General features: G+C 40.0%; 1 protein-coding gene across 1 annotated transcript in view; it reads right to left on the reverse strand.

The window, feature by feature from the left end:
• TMPRSS15 (transmembrane serine protease 15) overlaps positions 1-17,624 on the reverse strand; it is a 140,900-nt gene that overhangs the window by 98,465 nt on the left and 24,811 nt on the right. Inside the window, exon 5 of the mRNA XM_056825876.1 lies at positions 916-961. Coding sequence (XP_056681854.1) covers positions 916-961 — 46 coding nt within the window. The remainder of the gene's footprint in view (positions 1-915; positions 962-17,624) is intronic.

The raw sequence follows: 17,624 nt of genomic DNA on the forward strand, positions 1-17,624 counted from the left end.
TGAAATAATTTGAAATCAATTGAAACACACACTCTTGATCTTAGTTTAACACTAATACTATTTTAATGCAATTTATCTTTCTAGGGTTGTTTTTTTTTTTAAGATATAACACTATGAGCTGCTCAAAACTAGTTTGGACTGGTGTGGCTCCATTGCCACTACCACCACCACCACCACAGCACCAAGGAAGAATATATATGTGAAGGTTAATAAATCCAGATCCTGGGTATTGCCCACCCCCTTTCTTAATGCATTGAAACAGAGCTCAGGTCCTTGTGTACTTGCCCCTTATTCTTCCCTTTTCATCAGATAATTTGGAAAATAGCCTCATTTCCCTGATCTTGGGCATTCTGTTATCTACCAGGCAGCTGATCAGGCAGCTCTTTGTCTCAAACTCATCTACAAGTTTGAGCACTGGAGGGATGGGAGCCTTCAATCAGAGTGTGAAAGCTATTTCCCAGCCCCACATCCATCTGAAGCCACCCCACTGTGTGCTGGTCTTGGCAAGGGGATGGAAGCAATAACACATTGGAATTGTTCCCTGTTGGCATCTGTTCTCTTCCTCCTCTTATGAGTAGTGATAAAATCGTGTTAACTGCTCTTCCTGCTTATCTCTGCTGCTCTCCATCTAGACTCCCCTGTATTTATTATAAACATCTCTTGGGAGAAGCAGTATTGTTACTGGGTGAGAAAAGTGGAAGAGACGAAGTCAGAAGATCTGAGTTCTAGTGCCTGCTCTTCTATGAACTAGCTGGGCTAGTCAATAATCTGTGTCAATTTCCCCATATATATAAAATAAGGATAAAACTTTTTTTTGGTCTCATTTCCCCCACAATGTTGTCATGAGGATAAAATGAAATGTTGCATGTGAAAAACCTTGAAAACTTGAAAACAGAGAAATACTACTTCACAAACTGACCTTTGGTGGTTGGAGGATTGCTAGTTGTAAGTTTGTCAGCACCTATTAAAGATAAATAAGAAATGATTTTATTTAAATGTTGAGAACATTTATTAGCAATTATACACCTTTTCCTCTTTTATATTGGACAGTGTAAATATGTTGTTCAGTCATTCTCAGTTGTGTCTGACTCTGTGACTCCTTTCACGTTTTTCTTGGCAAAACTACGGGAATGGTTTGCCATTTTTTTCTCAGGGTCATTTTGCAAATAAAGAACTGAGGCAGATGGGGTTAAATGACTTGTCCAGGGTCACAAAACTTATAAGTGTTTGGAGATGGACTTAGACTCAGGAAGATAATTCTTCCTGATTCCAGGCCTGGTGCTCTAGTCACTGTCAATACAAGTATTCCTTCTATATTGCACAGGTTAGGGGTACAGACTTTCCACCATCTGGAAAATGTCCATAAAATTTTTTGGCTCTGCCTTCATATCAGAAAAGAAGCCTGGTTATTTTATTTTATTTTATTTTATATTATGGGGTGTTTACAGTATAGGATAGAGGTAGTCTCTCGGTGTCCGAGAATGACGATTGTCTTTGTGCAGTCTCATCTACGGTGTACCCTCATGTGGCTTTGGAGTCCAAAGGCTGAGGCGCACAGTTTGTGGCACATGGGGCCTGGGACGCCAGTTGTTACGGGAGGTGCGGTTGTGGCCTGGTGTCGGCGTTCACGCGCAGTGGTAAGACATCGACGTCGCTCATCTTCAAAGGTGGCAGCATTGTTAATGTGGGTTCGCCAGCTGCTTCTGACAGAGGCAGCGAGTTCTAGTTGCTTTGGGGTCATGCCAGCCCACTTCAAGTTGGACTTTAGCTGATCCTTGAATCTTTTCTTTGGTCGGCCTTGTTTCCTGAGTCCAGCTGACAGTTCACCCTAGAATACCTGTCTTGGTATTCGCTGTGGGTCCATGCAGATGACGTGTCCAGACCATCGTAGCTGGGTTCTGAGGACCAGGACTTCGATACTGGTGGAGTTGGCTCTGTCGAGGACTTCCTGGTTGGTGATGCGGTCCTGCCATTGGATCCTCATGATTGACCGGAGGGAGTGTTGGTGGAATTGCTCCAGCTGTTTCATGTGCTTCTGGTACAGTGTCCATGTCTCACACCGTACAGGAGCGAGCTGAGGACCACTGCGTTGTACACTTTGAGCTTCATCGCAGTGCTTACACTGCTGTGTTGGAGGACTTTGCAGTGCAGCCGCCCGAGTGCCTGGCTGGCCTTTTGGATCCTGGCATTGATCTCGTGGTCTAGGGACCCGTTGTTGGTGATGGTGCTGCCCAGGTACTTGAAAGTGTTGATGTTGGAAAGCTGAGTGCCATTTATTGTAATGCACGGCTGGTTCGTTGGCCTCCCTGGTGCAGGTTGGAACAGCACCTCTGTTTTGCTGAGGCTGATAGTCAGGCCAAACAGTTTTGTTGCGGTAGAGAACCTGTCCACAATGGTTTGGAGATGATTTTCTTGGTGGGCCATGAGAGCACAGTCATCTGCGAAGAGAGCTTCCAGGATGAGTCTCTCTGTTGTCTTTGTTTTTGCAGACAGGCAGCAAAGGTCGAACAGTGAGCCATCCAGTTGGTATTTGATGTAGATGCCCAGGTCTAGATCCATCACAGCATGTCGTAATACTTGGGTGAAGTATAGGTTGAAGAGTACCAGAGCGAGGACACAGCCTTGTTTCATACCATTGGAGATGTTGAAGTGATCTGAAGTCTCTCCACCAGATGGGACTTCCCCTGTCATGTCGACATGAAAGAGCTGGATCAGTTTGATGAATTTTGCTGGGCAACCGAGCTTGCTGAGGATCACCCACAATGCATCCCTGTTCACTGTGTTGAACGCCTTTGTCAGGTCTATGAAGACAATGTAGAGACTCAGGTTCTGCTCAAGGCATTTTTCCTGCATTTGCCTCACTGTGAAGACCATGTCGATGGTGCTGCGATCTGGTCGGAAGCCACATTGTGATTCAGGCAGGTTCTGCTCTTAAACAGATGACAGGAGTCTGTTGAGTATAACACTGGCGAGGATCTTTCTGGCAGTGGAGAGTAGTAAGATGCCTCTGTAGTTGTCACAGGCTGCTCGTGCGCCTTTGTTCTTGTATAGGACTACGATGGAGGCATCTCTGAGTTCTGGGGGCATGTCTTCCTCTTCCCATATGCTGGTCAGCACTATGTGGAATGCCTGAAGCGCCTTTCCATGTAAGGGCTTGTACACCTCGGTTGGGATCCCGTCTTTACCGGGTGCCTTGCCTGCACTCATTTGTTTAATGGCTTTTTGGACTTCCTCTATTGAAGGAGGGACATCAAGTTGTTCAATGCAGCGGTTTTGAGGGATCTGGTCAAGGGCACTTTGGTTGACTGAAGAGGGTCGATTGAGAAGCTGACTGAAGTGTTCTTTCACCTGTTGCTGATGCCTTTTTTATCTTTTATGAGAGTGTCACCGTCAGAGGATAGCAAGGGAGTGGTGGTGGGTTTTAATGGCCCATAGACAGTCTTGAGGGCACTGAAAAATTGTTTGTAGTTTTTCATATCAGCAAACCGCTGGATTTCTTCTACCTTTTTTTCCCACCATCAGTCTTGCATCTTCCTGATCTCACGCTGCGCCGTGGCTTGGAGAGACTTGAATCTGTCCTTTTTTAGGAGCAGAGTTTGGGTTATTTTGCCACTCCATAAAGGCTTTGTTCTTCTTGCTCAACAGGTCTTCAATAGCAGTGTTGTTCTCATCGAACCAGACCTGGTGGTTGCGTTGTTTGGGGCCTAGGACTGCCTTTGATGTTTCCTTCACTGCGTCTCTGAACTGGTTCCATTTCTCGGTTGAGCTTCCAGTGAGTGGTCCCTTGGCAGACAGCTTGTTGTCCAGGCAGGACTGGAATGTTTGCAAATAAGATGGATCTCTAAGATGACTCACGTTGTAAAATGCACGAACTTTCTGGGTGCATTTTGGATGGCGAGGCGCAATGCGCATTTGAAGAGTCGCTCTAACCAATTGGTGGTCTGTCCAGCATTCAGCTCCTCTCATGGTTCTGGTGATCTTTACATCCTGGATGTCCTACCGGCATACAATGATGTAGTCAATGAGATGCCACTGTTTTGATCTTGGGTGCATCCACGTTGTTTTATATTTGTTCGCCATTCTGAACACAGTGTTCGTGATGTTGAGCTTGAACTCTGAGCATTTGCTGAGTAACAGTAGGCCGTTGTTGTTCATTTTGCCCACGCTGTGTTTGCTGAGCACTCCTTCCCATCTTTCATGGTCCTGGCCAACATGGGTGTTGAAGTCTCCCAGTAGTATCAGCTTGTCATTTGTGGGCACTGAGGGCAGGACGGCACTCAGGTCAGAGTAGAACTGCTCGATGGTCTCCTCTGTGCTGGTCAGTGTTGGGGCATATGCGCTGATGATTGTGGCATACCGGTCTTTGCTGAGAGGCAAACGGATCTTCATGAGCCTCTCACTGATGCCCACAGGCAAGTCTGGCAGCTGTTTGAGCAAACTGGTCTTGATGGCCAGGCCAACACCGTGGATTCTGTCTTCATTTGAGGCTCTACCTTTCCAGAAGAAGGTGTATCCAGTGGTGGGTTCGCTGAGTGATCCCTCTTCTGGTAAGCGTGTTTCGCTTAAGGCTGTGATGTCGATGTTATATCTCACCAGTTCTTTACCGATTAGAGCTGTTCTTCTCTCAGGTCTTGGGGTATTCTCTCTGTCAAGTAATGTCCTGATGTTCCAGGCTCCTAGTAGGAGTTTCTTTGTATTTTTTCTTTGATTTCGACCACTTAAAGGGAGGACCCGCCAGCCGCGGTGTGCTGACCGGGTGTTTGTAGGGCAGGCAATGTTTGGGACGCCTTTTCTAGTCCCCTCCCTTGATTAGGGTGAGCAGTGCTGTCCTAGAGGGGGCTGCTCAGTCACTCAGGATGTTGCCGAATGTCCCTGCTGCCCACAGGGCCGAGCGACCACTGGTCCGTGGGCCGCCTACATGCAGGATCGTGACTACAACTGCCAGTGGTCACCTCCACCTGTTGCGTCGTCACTCCCCCATCGCCGCAGGTCTTGAAGAGGGTGGATGGGATTAGGATAGATGAGTGTGCACAAAGACACTTGTGTGTGAAGGAGATTTAAGTGGAAAAACCGATGCACAGAGACAGTCCCACTCTCTCGGCGTTGGAAGCCTGGGTCCAGTGGCACGAAAAGTCGTTACACCTGGAGACTTCCTCAGCTGTATTGGATGGCCGTGTTGTCTTTTGTGCTCCAACACGCCCTGAGCACTCCACAGTGCTTCACTGCGTCACCCTCTCAGCCGTTGAACCTTCTTGTTGGTTTCTTCTGTCTGTTCCACCAAAGCAGTCTTCACATGCTGGGTGAGCAAAGCCCTGGTTCACCAGAGGTCGACGACGACCCGATGGCTACCCTCACAAGGTTTGGCAGGCGTGTCTAAGCCGTTGCCTGGGGTGTGGCCACTGCCGCATGCTAGCAGCTACTGGGAGCCACCAGTGAGAGCTGGGTGTCAGGTGGGGGTCAGAGGCTGGAGAGCTGCCCTAGGAGGGCACGACAAGCCCTCCATACCAGAGATACTACACCTCCAAAATTTTGGTTAGGTATTTGGTATTAGTCTGCTCTGTGCAGTTCTGATTTTCTCAATTTTTTCTGCATCATCATCTAGCCTTTGCATGTCATTTGTGGCTTCCACAATGCCTCTGCCCCAAATTCCTACTTATACTCTTATGTTGACCCAGAATAAATCAAAATCAAAATCATGACAGGGCAGGGCACAATATGGAAAGGACTCCTATTTGTCGATGGTTCTATTATTCTGTCTTCTGGGAGTTCACCTGGCATAGAATAAAGAGGCCTGGATAGAAAGTCAGGAGAACTAGGTTCTAAGACCACTTCTGCCAGTAACTAGCTTGTGAACTAGAAAAAGACAGCTCATTTCTCTAGGCACTGATGTTCTTATTTCAAAAATAAAAGAGTTGAATGAGACAGCTTTGAAGATTTCCTTTAGCTCTAAGGTCTTCATTTTTTAAGAATCCAAAATGAACATCTGTAATGTCATAACTGATTAAGGATTTGTTCATCTTAAATTTTGCCATTGTAAACTTGACTAGGTAACTGTCTCTACAATACAATAAAATTCATTAGTGTGTCATTTGTTTAGTTTTAGCCAGAAATTTCACTATATCCGTGGTGTCCTGGAAGATGTGTGGGATCAGAATCAGAACATTTGATTTCAAGACTTTGCACAGCTCTTTATTATCCATGTGATCCCTGATAGGTTATTCCCTTTGAATCTCAGACACGTGGACAACCTATTTATAGGGTTTTTATGAAGAAAGCTCTTAGTAGAGCCTTAGAATTAAGATTTCAATGTAAGCTAACAGAAAAGCCCAGCTCTTCCATATAAATCCCAGAAGATAGTTGTCAAAACTAAGGAAAACAAAATAGAAGGAGAAAGCTGCAGAACCTGACAAAACAATGTGGCAGAGGCCAAGAGATAAGCCATACCAAGAAAATTGGTACAAGTTTGGGAAAATGAAAAAGCTAAAAAAAAGCTAATGCTAACAGAGGGAAGAGCAAAGTGAGTGCAAAACCCTACAAAGAGTTTAGAAGTCAGCCAGCTCTATGAATAAAAATCTTTTCTAAGATTTACAAATAATTGATTCAAATTTAAATATATGTATATATTATATAAATATAAAAATATTTTAGAACAATTTCCTAAAAGATAAATCTTCAAAGAACACAAACAGGAGATTTTTAAAGGAAGAAACTTCTTGTTAGCCATCAACACATCATCTAAAAATATTCAAAATCACAACTAGAGAAATGCAAATCAAAACAACTTTGAAATTCTACCTTATGATTATCAGACTAGAAGAAAAGATGAAAATTTTTTTGAGAAATATTGGAGGAACTTTGAGTAAATAGACATACTAGCACATTGTTAACAACATTGTGAAATGGTCTAGCAATTGGGGTAGCAAATTCATCATTTTGCCCCCAGAGTAACTAAATTATATATACCGTTGGACCAATACCTTTCGACAACTACGGTAGCCATACAACAACTCAAAGAGGAAAATATTTATAGTATTTCTTTTTATACACAAAAATTAGAAATGGAGGGGATGTACATTTCAGGGTTACTTGAAACATTGAGGAAAGCTATGTTTTCTGGGAGATTTTGAACTAGCAGTTGCTTAGAGGTCATTTTCTCATGTGGAGTCAGGAAAAGTGTATTTTTTTACTTTTCATCTCAGCGTATCTATGAAATAAATCGCAGAGAGACTGTAAAGAGTAACACGTACTTTGCTAAGAACTGGGAAAATGAAGAAAGGCAACAATCCAAGAGAGGGAAACTGACTTGTTACTTGCCATAGTTGAGGAGAAGCTGATGTAACTCTTGAGAGAAAGAAGATGGAGAACTATTCTAGGCAGTTGGGTGGAATAGTAGAGAGCAGTTATGGATTCAGGAAGACACTCATTTCAAATCTTGACTCAAACACTATTAGTATGACCCTAAGCCATCGTTTTATCTTTTTTACACCTCACTTCCCCCTGTTGTATATCCAGGGGACAAAAAAGCATCTACCTACCTTATAGGATCATTTTGAAAGTCAATTGATAAAAAATGCTTTGAAATTTTTAAAGTATTCTATAAATATTAGTTATTATTTTCTTTTTCATTTCTTAAATTTCAATTTTTGTTTTACTTAACTTGTAGAATAACTTAATCTAAATTTACTTTTGATCCTTTTTTGTTTTCAATTCACTCAGTTTAGAAAGAGTTATTGTCATTGTCATTTTCATTTTTTAAAAAAACCTTACCTTCCTTCTTGGAGTCAATACTGTGTATTGGTTCCAAGGCAGAAGAGTGGTAAGGGCTAGGCAATGGGGGTTAAGTGACTTGCCCAGGGTCACACAGCTGGGAAGTGTCTGACGCCAAATTTGAACCCAGGACCTCCTATCTCTGGGCCTGGATCTCCATCCACTGAGCTACCCAGCTGTCTCCTTATTGTTATTTTCTAAGGAAACCTTTCAATATTACAGTGACCTTGGATAAATCACTTAACCCCCATTGCCTAGCTCTCCTTACCCCTCTTTTACCTTGGAACTAAAGCACAGTATTGAGCACAGATAAGGGTTTAGAAAAAAGAAGAGGCTTTCCCTGATAACTGTGGAGAAAAGCTAAATGGCAAAAGACTGAGTTTTCACAAGAGAAAACAAGTCAACTGGCATTATAGTGAAGAATTCAAGTGACTTCCCCAGTGAACTTTCTCATAGACAAATTATTGTAAATCATCACTAATACAGTTTGCTATTGATTTTGTTAATATTATATAAAAACATGCTATTTTAATATTTCTTTATTCATAGCAAAGTAAGGCATTTATTATTTCAAGAAATGAATAATTACTTGTGAAAAAGGAAAAAATGAACTGGATAAGAGGTTTAAATTAATCAATTAATGAAAAAAATTATATTTATATTAATGAAAACTAGAAATCAAAACCATCACGTTAGAGTAAGTATAACAAAATTAAACTTGAATACAAATAAAATTCAAAGGATGTTGGTCAAGATCCCTGCCTCATAGCAGGGATAATAACCAGCAATTTAAGATAATTTCCTAAATCAGCATTGGGTGCAGTAAAGTCAGAACATTCCCATTAGATAGAGGAAGCAGAACATTCTAATCAATATGCCATTCAGAAGCAGGCTGAACCATGTGTCATCATGTCATATTGATCTTTCAAAGGTGGGTGTCCCAACTGAAATGAGAACCAGCATTCAACAGAAATAGCTACATCATTTTGAGTTGGGATTTATACAGTTCCACACCTGCTGAAACATAGCATTATGTCCAATACTGGCCTCTCACCATGTCTGTATTCAGATTAATAATAAAGCTAGTTCCCAATTTTTGCAGTTCTCATGAAGGCATAACCTGATTCAGGTCAGCAAGGAACGGACAACGTCTCCTCTGGGTACTCGTACAAATTGTACACGGTAAGAGGTGAGTTTGCCATGACCATTATCGCTTAGGGTAGATAGTGGGCAGAGCCACCACTGAAGCAGTGACATCGTCCATCAGGAGCTGAGCCCTCAGAGGCCATTGAGTCAGCAAAAGAGGCCAAGCACTGGGTCAGAGAGTTTAGTTCTCAGCCTCATGATCTGTTCACAAAAAAACAAAAAGCACCAAGAGCCAAAAGGAAGATCATGAATATCCTTTCCTATTTAGCATGGGAGGCCTCCTGTGCCCTTGGCCATCTTTTAGTCACCTTTCATTCAGGATTTCTCACTATATATCAAAGGATGCAAAATGAATCATTCAGAATGTCCCATTACATGTTAGCCTGTACGGGATGAAGGGTTGTGTATGACTGTATATCATCTTTCAGTGGTAGCTAGGGCCCTATCAAGTAGCCCAGCACCATTTTTCAAACATGGCACCATGTTTGGTTACCTCAGGAAGCTCATAGCTCCAAAAGCCTAATGGCTACTGAAACTGGCCTCTCCTATAGGGTTCACTTGGCTGATTTTTTTTTTTGGACAAAGACTTCCAAAATCACAGTCCCCCAAACTTCTTGCAGCCTATTTTAGGTCTTCCAGGTCTATAAATAGCATGTTCAGGGTTCTACTCCAATTCTGTAGAGACCATCAAAATAACCACCTGGGAAATATGGGTTCTCTAGATTCATTTAGATTCTCTCCATCCAGTGTATTTCTTCAAAATTTAACTGAGAGGGAGAGACATTGAATGATCTTAGGACTGGCCTCCCTTCCCTTGTTTCTTACATGAATCACCATCCATCTAGTGTCTCTGTCACTTCAGTCAAAAGTGGCAGAATCTTTGCCTCCTCAGTCAACATTCTGCCAATAACAGAGTGGGAGGTTCAATAGTCCTCAGGAAAAGGGGTCTTTTTCAGGTGTCTACACACAAAATAAAAGCAACCAGGGGAATCAAAGGCTAGAACACAGGACCCAAAGTTATGAAGACCTAAATCCAGCCTCATACAATTACTACCTATGTGACTAGGAGCAAATTAATTAGCCTTCCTCATTTGTCTTTTTCTTCATTTGTAAAATTATGATAAAATATGTCATATTTTATAACAATATATTATTAATATTTATTATTAATTATACCCATAATGATTAACTATTATTAATAAAATGATATATAATATTATATAGATATAATAAGTTAAGAATAAAAACAAACTTCTGATTAATCTCAGTCATGTAAAAAGAAAAAAGAGAAGTCATGTGTAATAAATAAACCTGGAAAGGTGTATTAGTGGTAGGTTTTGAAGGACTCCTTAGATGTCAAAGATTTCTATTTGCTATTAGAAGTCACAGAAAACACTCGAGGTTAGGGGAGTCATAGGATCAAACCTGCCCCTTTTAGAATTGATTTCACTCTAGCCAAGTGGGAGGACGGATTAGAGTGGGAGATTCAATAGTCCTGATGGCAGGTGAGCACTAGAATGGTGGCATGAGTGGAAAGAGGAGTCAGACACAAGATAGGATATGGAAATGAAATGGAAAAGAACTTGGCCATTGATTGTCCATATTGAGTTAGAAGATTTATGAGCCAGGATGATGCTCAAGTTGCAAACGCAGGCAACGTTAAGGATACTGGCATCTCCAACAGAAACAGGGGAGTCTAGAAGAGGGGTGCATTCAGGGGGACTAATAATGAGTTCTGTTGGGGCACAGAATTTGAGATGCCTGTGAGATAATTAATTCAAAATGTCCAAAAGGCAGTTGGAGATTCTGAACTAGATCTCAGGAGGAGGGTTAGGGCTGTATAGACTACTCTGCATCTATTATCTTCCTAGAGATAATTAAATCTATCCAAAAGAGAGTAGAGTAAGAAAAGAGGGTCCAGGACAGAGCCTTGGGGTAGTGACACAGATAAAAGATGTTCACACACTCACACACACACACACACACACACACACACACACATCACCTACTGAGGGAGAGAGAAGGAATAGTCAGGAAATCCAGAGAGAAAAGAGGGTCATCAATATAAAAAGCTAACATTTATATAGGACTTTATAGAGGACAACCCCAAAGCCTTAGTGCAGTTTTGTCTTAAGCTTTCCTATCTTTAATAATTTAAAATTGCACTACAGATACCTTGGATGTATGTCATTCCTTATTTGATCCTAATAACAGCCCTATGAAGCAGATGCTTTTATTTTCCCAATTTTCTAATTGAGGAAACTGAGGTTAGAAGAAGGGAAAGGACTGGCTTAGAGTCACAGAGAGGCAAGTTTCAAACTCGGGTCTTCCTTGCTTCAGGTTCAGCATTCTGTCCATTATTCTACCTAACTGCTTCCAGTCAACAGTGTCAATGCTGAAGAAAGATTAAGATGGATAATGAGAAAAGGTTATCTGATTTGGCAATTACGAGCTATTTGGTAACTTTAGAGAGACTTATATTTCCAAACCGAAGAATATTGTTCTTGAAATACTCTGAAAAAATTTAAAATTTTCTAAAAAAATCTTTTTTAAAGAATACAAGTGATATAACATATGAATGAGCAAATTCATTCTTTCCACAATGATTTTTTTTTCATTTTGGGCCTCGCACTGATTGATAGTGCCAGAAAGTTTGTGATAGGAAATACTAGAAAAAATAAAGCTGAAATTAATCTTTGGAGCCTCATTTACAAACACTGTACTATAGCCCCAAAACCCGCCATCATATAACTGACTGAATACTCTCTACTCCCTCTCTGATGATCTTGACAAATAATGTAGTTCTCCCCAAGAACTTCATGCTTATTCTTTATAACTTGGAGACAGTTATTTTATTACATAGTTTAAATTATCTGAAACCTGTTTCTCCATTTGTTTTATGGAGCTTCCTTATAATGATCTATCTTGAGGCACATAGGCTCTTGCTAGATTCATCTGGTCTCTATGGTCTTTAAAACTGATACCTCCCTAATCAAGAAGTCTACTTTGATTTAAAAGGTCTATTTTTTCCATCGTTTTGAATTATATGGAACTCTGTGTATGTGGGTCAATTTTTACGCAGAAAATATTTAATACACTTTAGGATGACAAATGTTTCCTGTTCTCAGAGCCTTCAATGGCTGTTACCTTGTGTTAAAAATGCACTTTGTTCTAGTCTTCCTGACATCGCATCTCCCCTCCTTGTCAATAGAATAAGTTTACAAGTAGCCAGTATAAAATAAAATAGCAGGAAGGAAGATGGCAAACTAGAAGTCCCATACAGACTGCCCCAAAGACCAAAGAAGTATTATTTACAAGCTGTATCATATATTAATCAAAAGCTGCACCCTGAAAATATATACATGTAGGCCTTGCTGGCAGGGCTTTTTGGTCCTATGATATGTAAATCTCAGATAAGTACCAGACATCCAGAATAAGACCTGCCGAATTTTAAATGGTGCTAATGATTTTGAAATGATGTAGACAGACTAACTGCCAATTAAAAAAAATTTTATTTGGTCAATTTCAAACATTATTCCTTGGTTACAAAAATCATATTCTATTCCTCCTTCCCCTCTCCCCACCCCTCCCACAGCCAACACGCAGTTCCACTGGGTATTACATGTATCCTTGATCAGAAACCATTTCCATGCTGTTGGTGTTTGCATTAGAATTTTCATTTAGAGTCTACATCCCCAGTCATATTCCCTTGAGCCATGTGATCAAGCAGTTGTTTCTCTTCGGTGTTTCTCCTCCCACAGTTCTTCCTCTGAATGTGGATAGTGTTCTTTCTCATAGATCCCTTCAGGTTGTTCAGGATCACTGCATTGCCACTAATGGAAAAGTCCATTACATTCAATTGTACGACAGTGTATTAGTCTCTGTGTACAATGTTCTCCTGGTTCTTCTCCTTTTGCTCTGCATCAGGTGGAATTCCTTCAGTTCGTTATTCCTTTGAGCACAATAGTATTCCATCACCAACATATGCCACAATATGTTCAGCCATTCCCCAGCTAGTGTTTCTTGTACAATGTTAAATAATAGAGGTGATAACAGGCATCCTCATTTCACTCCTGATCTTATTGGGAATGCATCTAGTTTATCCCCATTGCAGATGATGTTGGCTGATGGTTTTAGATAGATGCTGTTTATTATTTTTAGAAAAGACCCTTCTATTCATATACTTTCTAGGGTTTTTAATAGGAATAAATGTTGTATTTTGTCAAAGGCTTTTTCTGCATCTATTGAGATAATCATGTGATTTTTGTCAGTTTGCTTGTTGAGATGGTCAATTATGTGGATGGTTTTCCTAATATTGAACCATCCTTGCATTCCTGGTACAAATCCCACCTGATCATAGTGAATAACCCTTGTGATGACTTCCTGGAGTCTTTATGCTAGTATCCTATTTAAGATTTTTGCATCTATATTCATTAAGGAGATTGGTCTATAGTTTTCTTTCTCTGTTTTTGACCGACTTAGCTTTGGAATCAGTACCATATTTGTGTCATAAAAGGAATTTGGTAGAACTTCCTCTTTGCTTATTATTTCAATTAGTTTGTATAGTATTGGGATTAACTGTTCTTTGAATGTTTGCTAGAATTCACTTGTCAATCCATCAGGCCCTGGGGATTTTTTTCTCAGGGAGTTCTTTGATGGCCTGTTCAATTTCTTTTTCTGATATGGAATTATCTAAGAATTCTATTTCTTCTTCTGTTAATCTAGGCAATTTATATTTTTATAGATATTCATCCATATCACCTAGATTGACATATTTATTGCCATATAATTGGGCAAAATAGTTTTTAATGATTGCCTTAATTTCCTCTTCATTGGAAGTGAGTTCTCCCTTTTCATCTATGATACAGCTAATTTGGTTTTCTTCTTTCCTTTTTTTTTTTAATTAGATTGACCAGTACTTTGTCTATTTTGTTTGTTTTTTTCAAAATACCAGCTTCTAGTCTTATTGATTAATTCAATGGTTTTTTCACTTTCAGTTTTATTAATTTCTCCCTTAATTTTTAGGATCTCTAATTTAGTTTTCTTCTGGAGGGTTTTAATTTGTTTGCTTTCAAGTTTTTTGATTTGCATATCCAATTTATTGACCTCTGTCCTCCATAATTTATTAATATATGAACAGAAGGATAGAAATTTTCCCCTGAGTACTGCTTTGGCTGCTTCCCATAGATTTTGAAAGGATGTCTCATCATTGTCATTTTCTTCAATGAAATTATTAATTGTTTCTATGATTTGTTCTCTAACTGATTTTGAAGAATCATATTATTTAATTTCTAATTAATTTTTGATTTGGCTCTTCATGTACCCTTACTGATTATTATTTTTTCTTGTATTATGATCTGATCTGAAAAGGTTGCATTTATTATTTCTGCTTTTCTGCATTTGTTTGCCATGTTTTTATGACCTAGTACATGGTCAATCTTTGTGAATTTACCATGTGCTGCTGAAAAGAAGGTGTATTCCTTTTTGTCCCTATTTATTTTTCCCCCATATATCTATTAACTCTAATTTTTCTAAGATTTCATTCACATCTTTTACCTCTTTCTTATTTATTTTTTAATTTGATTTATCTAAATTTGATAGTGATAGGTTCAGGTCTCGCACTAGTATAGTTTTACTATCTATTTCCTCCTCCAATTCCACTAGTTTCTTCTTTAGAAATTTGTAGGCTATACCATTTGGTGCATACATGTTGATTAGTGATATTTCCTCATTGTCTATACTCCCTTTTATCAGTATGTATTTACCTTCCCTATCCCTTTTAATCAGGTCTATTTTTACTTTGGCTTTGTCAGATATCATGATTGCAACTCCTGCCTTCTTTCTATCAGTTCAGGCCCAAAAGGTCTTGCTCCAAACTTTAATTCTAACCTTATGATTATCTACCCACCTCAGGTGTGTTTCTTTCTTTCTTTTTTTTTTAGGTGTGTTTCTTGTATGGTAGGTTTTGGGATTCTAATTCACTCTCCTATTTGTCTACATTTTATGGATGAGTTCATCCCATTCTCGTTCAAAATTATGATTGTCACTTGTGAATTCCCCAGCATTTTGATATCCTCTCCTAGTTCTGTGCTTTCTTCTTATGCCATATCCTTTTAAACCAGTGGCTTACATTTAATCAATCCCCCTAATCCCCTCCCTTAATATGCTTCCCTTTCTGGCTCCTCCCTTTTTGTTCCCTTCTTGTTTTTTTAGGGTCTGATAAGTTCCCTCCCCCCTCTCTTTCCCTCCATTTTTGTACTCCGTCTCCCTACCACCTTAGTTTTCCCTTGTCACTTACCCTATAGGATAAGATAGAATTCAAGACCCCAATGGATCTAAATGCTCTTCCCTCTCAGAATTGATTTCACTGAGAGTAAGGTTTAAGTATTGTCTATTAGCACTCTCTTCCTCTCCTTCTTATGAGTATTCTTCCCCTCTCCTTCCCATGTGTATCTTTGTGTGATAAAGAATATCCTATTTATTTTATTTCTTCAGGTATCTCTTGGTACCATCTTCAATTCCCCCCATCCTTTTTCTTTCTTTCTTTCTTTCTTTCTTTCTTTCTTTCTTTCTTTCTTTCTTTCTTTCTTTCTTTCTTTCTTTCTTTCTTTCTTTCTTTCTTTCTTTCTTTCTTTCTTTCTTTCTTTCTTTCTTTCTTTCTTTCTTTCTTTCTTTCTTTCTTTCTTTCTTTCTTTCTTTCTTTCTTTCTTTCTTTCTTTCTTTCTTGCATATCATCATATAGCCCTTAATGCCCCAATCTCTTCCTGTGAGTGATTCTTCTAATTACTATAATAATGAATACAATTTTTGAGAGTTACAAATAACATTTCCCCATATATTAACATATATAATTTGATCTAATTGTAGCCTTTAAAGAAGAGAGTTTGAATTAAAAAATATTTTCCCCTTTTCCCTCTCTTTCTTATTTATCTTTTCATGTTTCTCTTGATCTTTTGTTTGTGGATATCAAACTTTCCACTAAGTTCTGGTCTTTTCTCTACAAATACTTGGAAATCTTCTATTTTGTTGAATGCCCATACTTTCACCTGGAAGCAGATAGTCAGTTTTGATGGATAGGTGATTCTTGGTTGAAGACTCAGTTCTCTTGCCTTTCTGAAGATCATATTCCAGGCCTTGTGGTCCTTTAGTGTGGAAGCTGCCAGGTTTTGTGTGAGTGCTTCTTGGTATCTGAATGGTTTCTTTTTGGCTTCATGTAGAATTTTCTCCTCAGCTTTAAAGCTCTGGAATTTGGCAATTACATTCCTGGGAGTTGTCTTTTGAGAATTTAGTGTAGAGGGTGTTCTATGAACTCTTTCAATGTCTATTTTGCCCTTTTGTTCAAGAACATCAGGGCAGTTTTCTTGGATGATTTCTTGTAGTATAATGTCATGATTTCTGTTTACTTCTGGCTTTTCAGGTAGACCAATGATTCTCAAATTGTCTCTCCTTCCTCTGTTTTCCTTATCTGTCATCTTGTCAGTGAGATATTTTATGTTTTCTTCTATTTTGTCAGTCTTTTGACTTTGCTTTATTAATTCTTGCTGTTCTGCAAGATCATTCGCTTCTAGTTGCCCAATTCTGGTCCTTAAGGTCTGGTTTTCTGCTTTAATTTTTTTATTTTCTCTTTTAACTATTTCCCACTTTTCTTGCCAGAAGGATTCCATCTTTTTAATAAGCCCCAATTTAAATTCTTCCAGAGCTTGAGGACAATTTCCATCTTTTTGGAAGGTTTTGGTTTTGTTTGAATTTCCTCCTGTATTTCCTCTGTAGCCTGAGTGTTTCCTCCATAAACATTTTTGAGGGTCAATGGCTTTTTTTTTTCTTGGAGGGTGTTTGTTTTTTCCTGTGCACAATTTGCTGTGGTGGTTTTTCCTTCCCTTTTTAGTCAGAAATCTGAGTGATATGGGCAGGCTCTCTGTGTGTGGAGTTAAGGAGCAAGGGTTTTGCCTGAGGTAAGCTCTTAAATCTCTGCAGCCACGGCTCACTGCCCTTCTCTGGAAGCCCATGGGAGCCCATGATCTGCGCTCCCCATCCCACTGGGGTTTCAAGTGTAGCTGCTCTCAGGGGTAGGTCTTTGGTGGTCTTATTCAGCTCCCAAGGACCTAGAGGTGCCCCCTTGCTCGCTCTAGAGGTGCCCCTCACTCACTCACTGATTCTGGCGTGGGCTGGCTCTGACTCTGGCTCCATAGGTGAGGTGGGGGAGGGTGGATCAGCTCACATTTGGTGGGAGCTTTTCCACCCCCTTATAGTGTGGAAATGCCCAAATCCCATGTACATTCAATACTGCGCCCTACTGTAGAGTCCCTTCATTCTTATGAATTTGGGTTCTTTGGACTTTTGAGGTAGTCTATGTCAGTGGGTGCTGAGGAGAGGAAGTGTCCCGTGTCTAACCCGTGCTTAAAAACTGTTTTACTGACAATTTTGAGATAATTCGGTTATGTTAATAAATTAACTCCAAAGGTGGCTCAGAGAAGAAAGAATTTGTCTGGACCCCACTAAAACCCTATAAAAATGAGACCTCAAACTCCTCCCCTCTGAGAGGGAATTCCATTTGGGTTATGCTCCTCTCACTCTAATCCATAGTTACTGTGAGTTATTCTCTGATTTCCCCCCCCTCTCCATTCTCTTCCAGGTACTCTCTATCTTCATCTCTCACCCTGTCCTTTTCCCTATACCTCCTGCCTCTGTATTCCCTCCATTTTTGGGCTGCT

This window comes from Monodelphis domestica, chromosome 4 (genome assembly GCF_027887165.1).
Source record: "Monodelphis domestica isolate mMonDom1 chromosome 4, mMonDom1.pri, whole genome shotgun sequence".
Lineage (NCBI taxonomy): Eukaryota > Metazoa > Chordata > Mammalia > Didelphimorphia > Didelphidae > Monodelphis > Monodelphis domestica.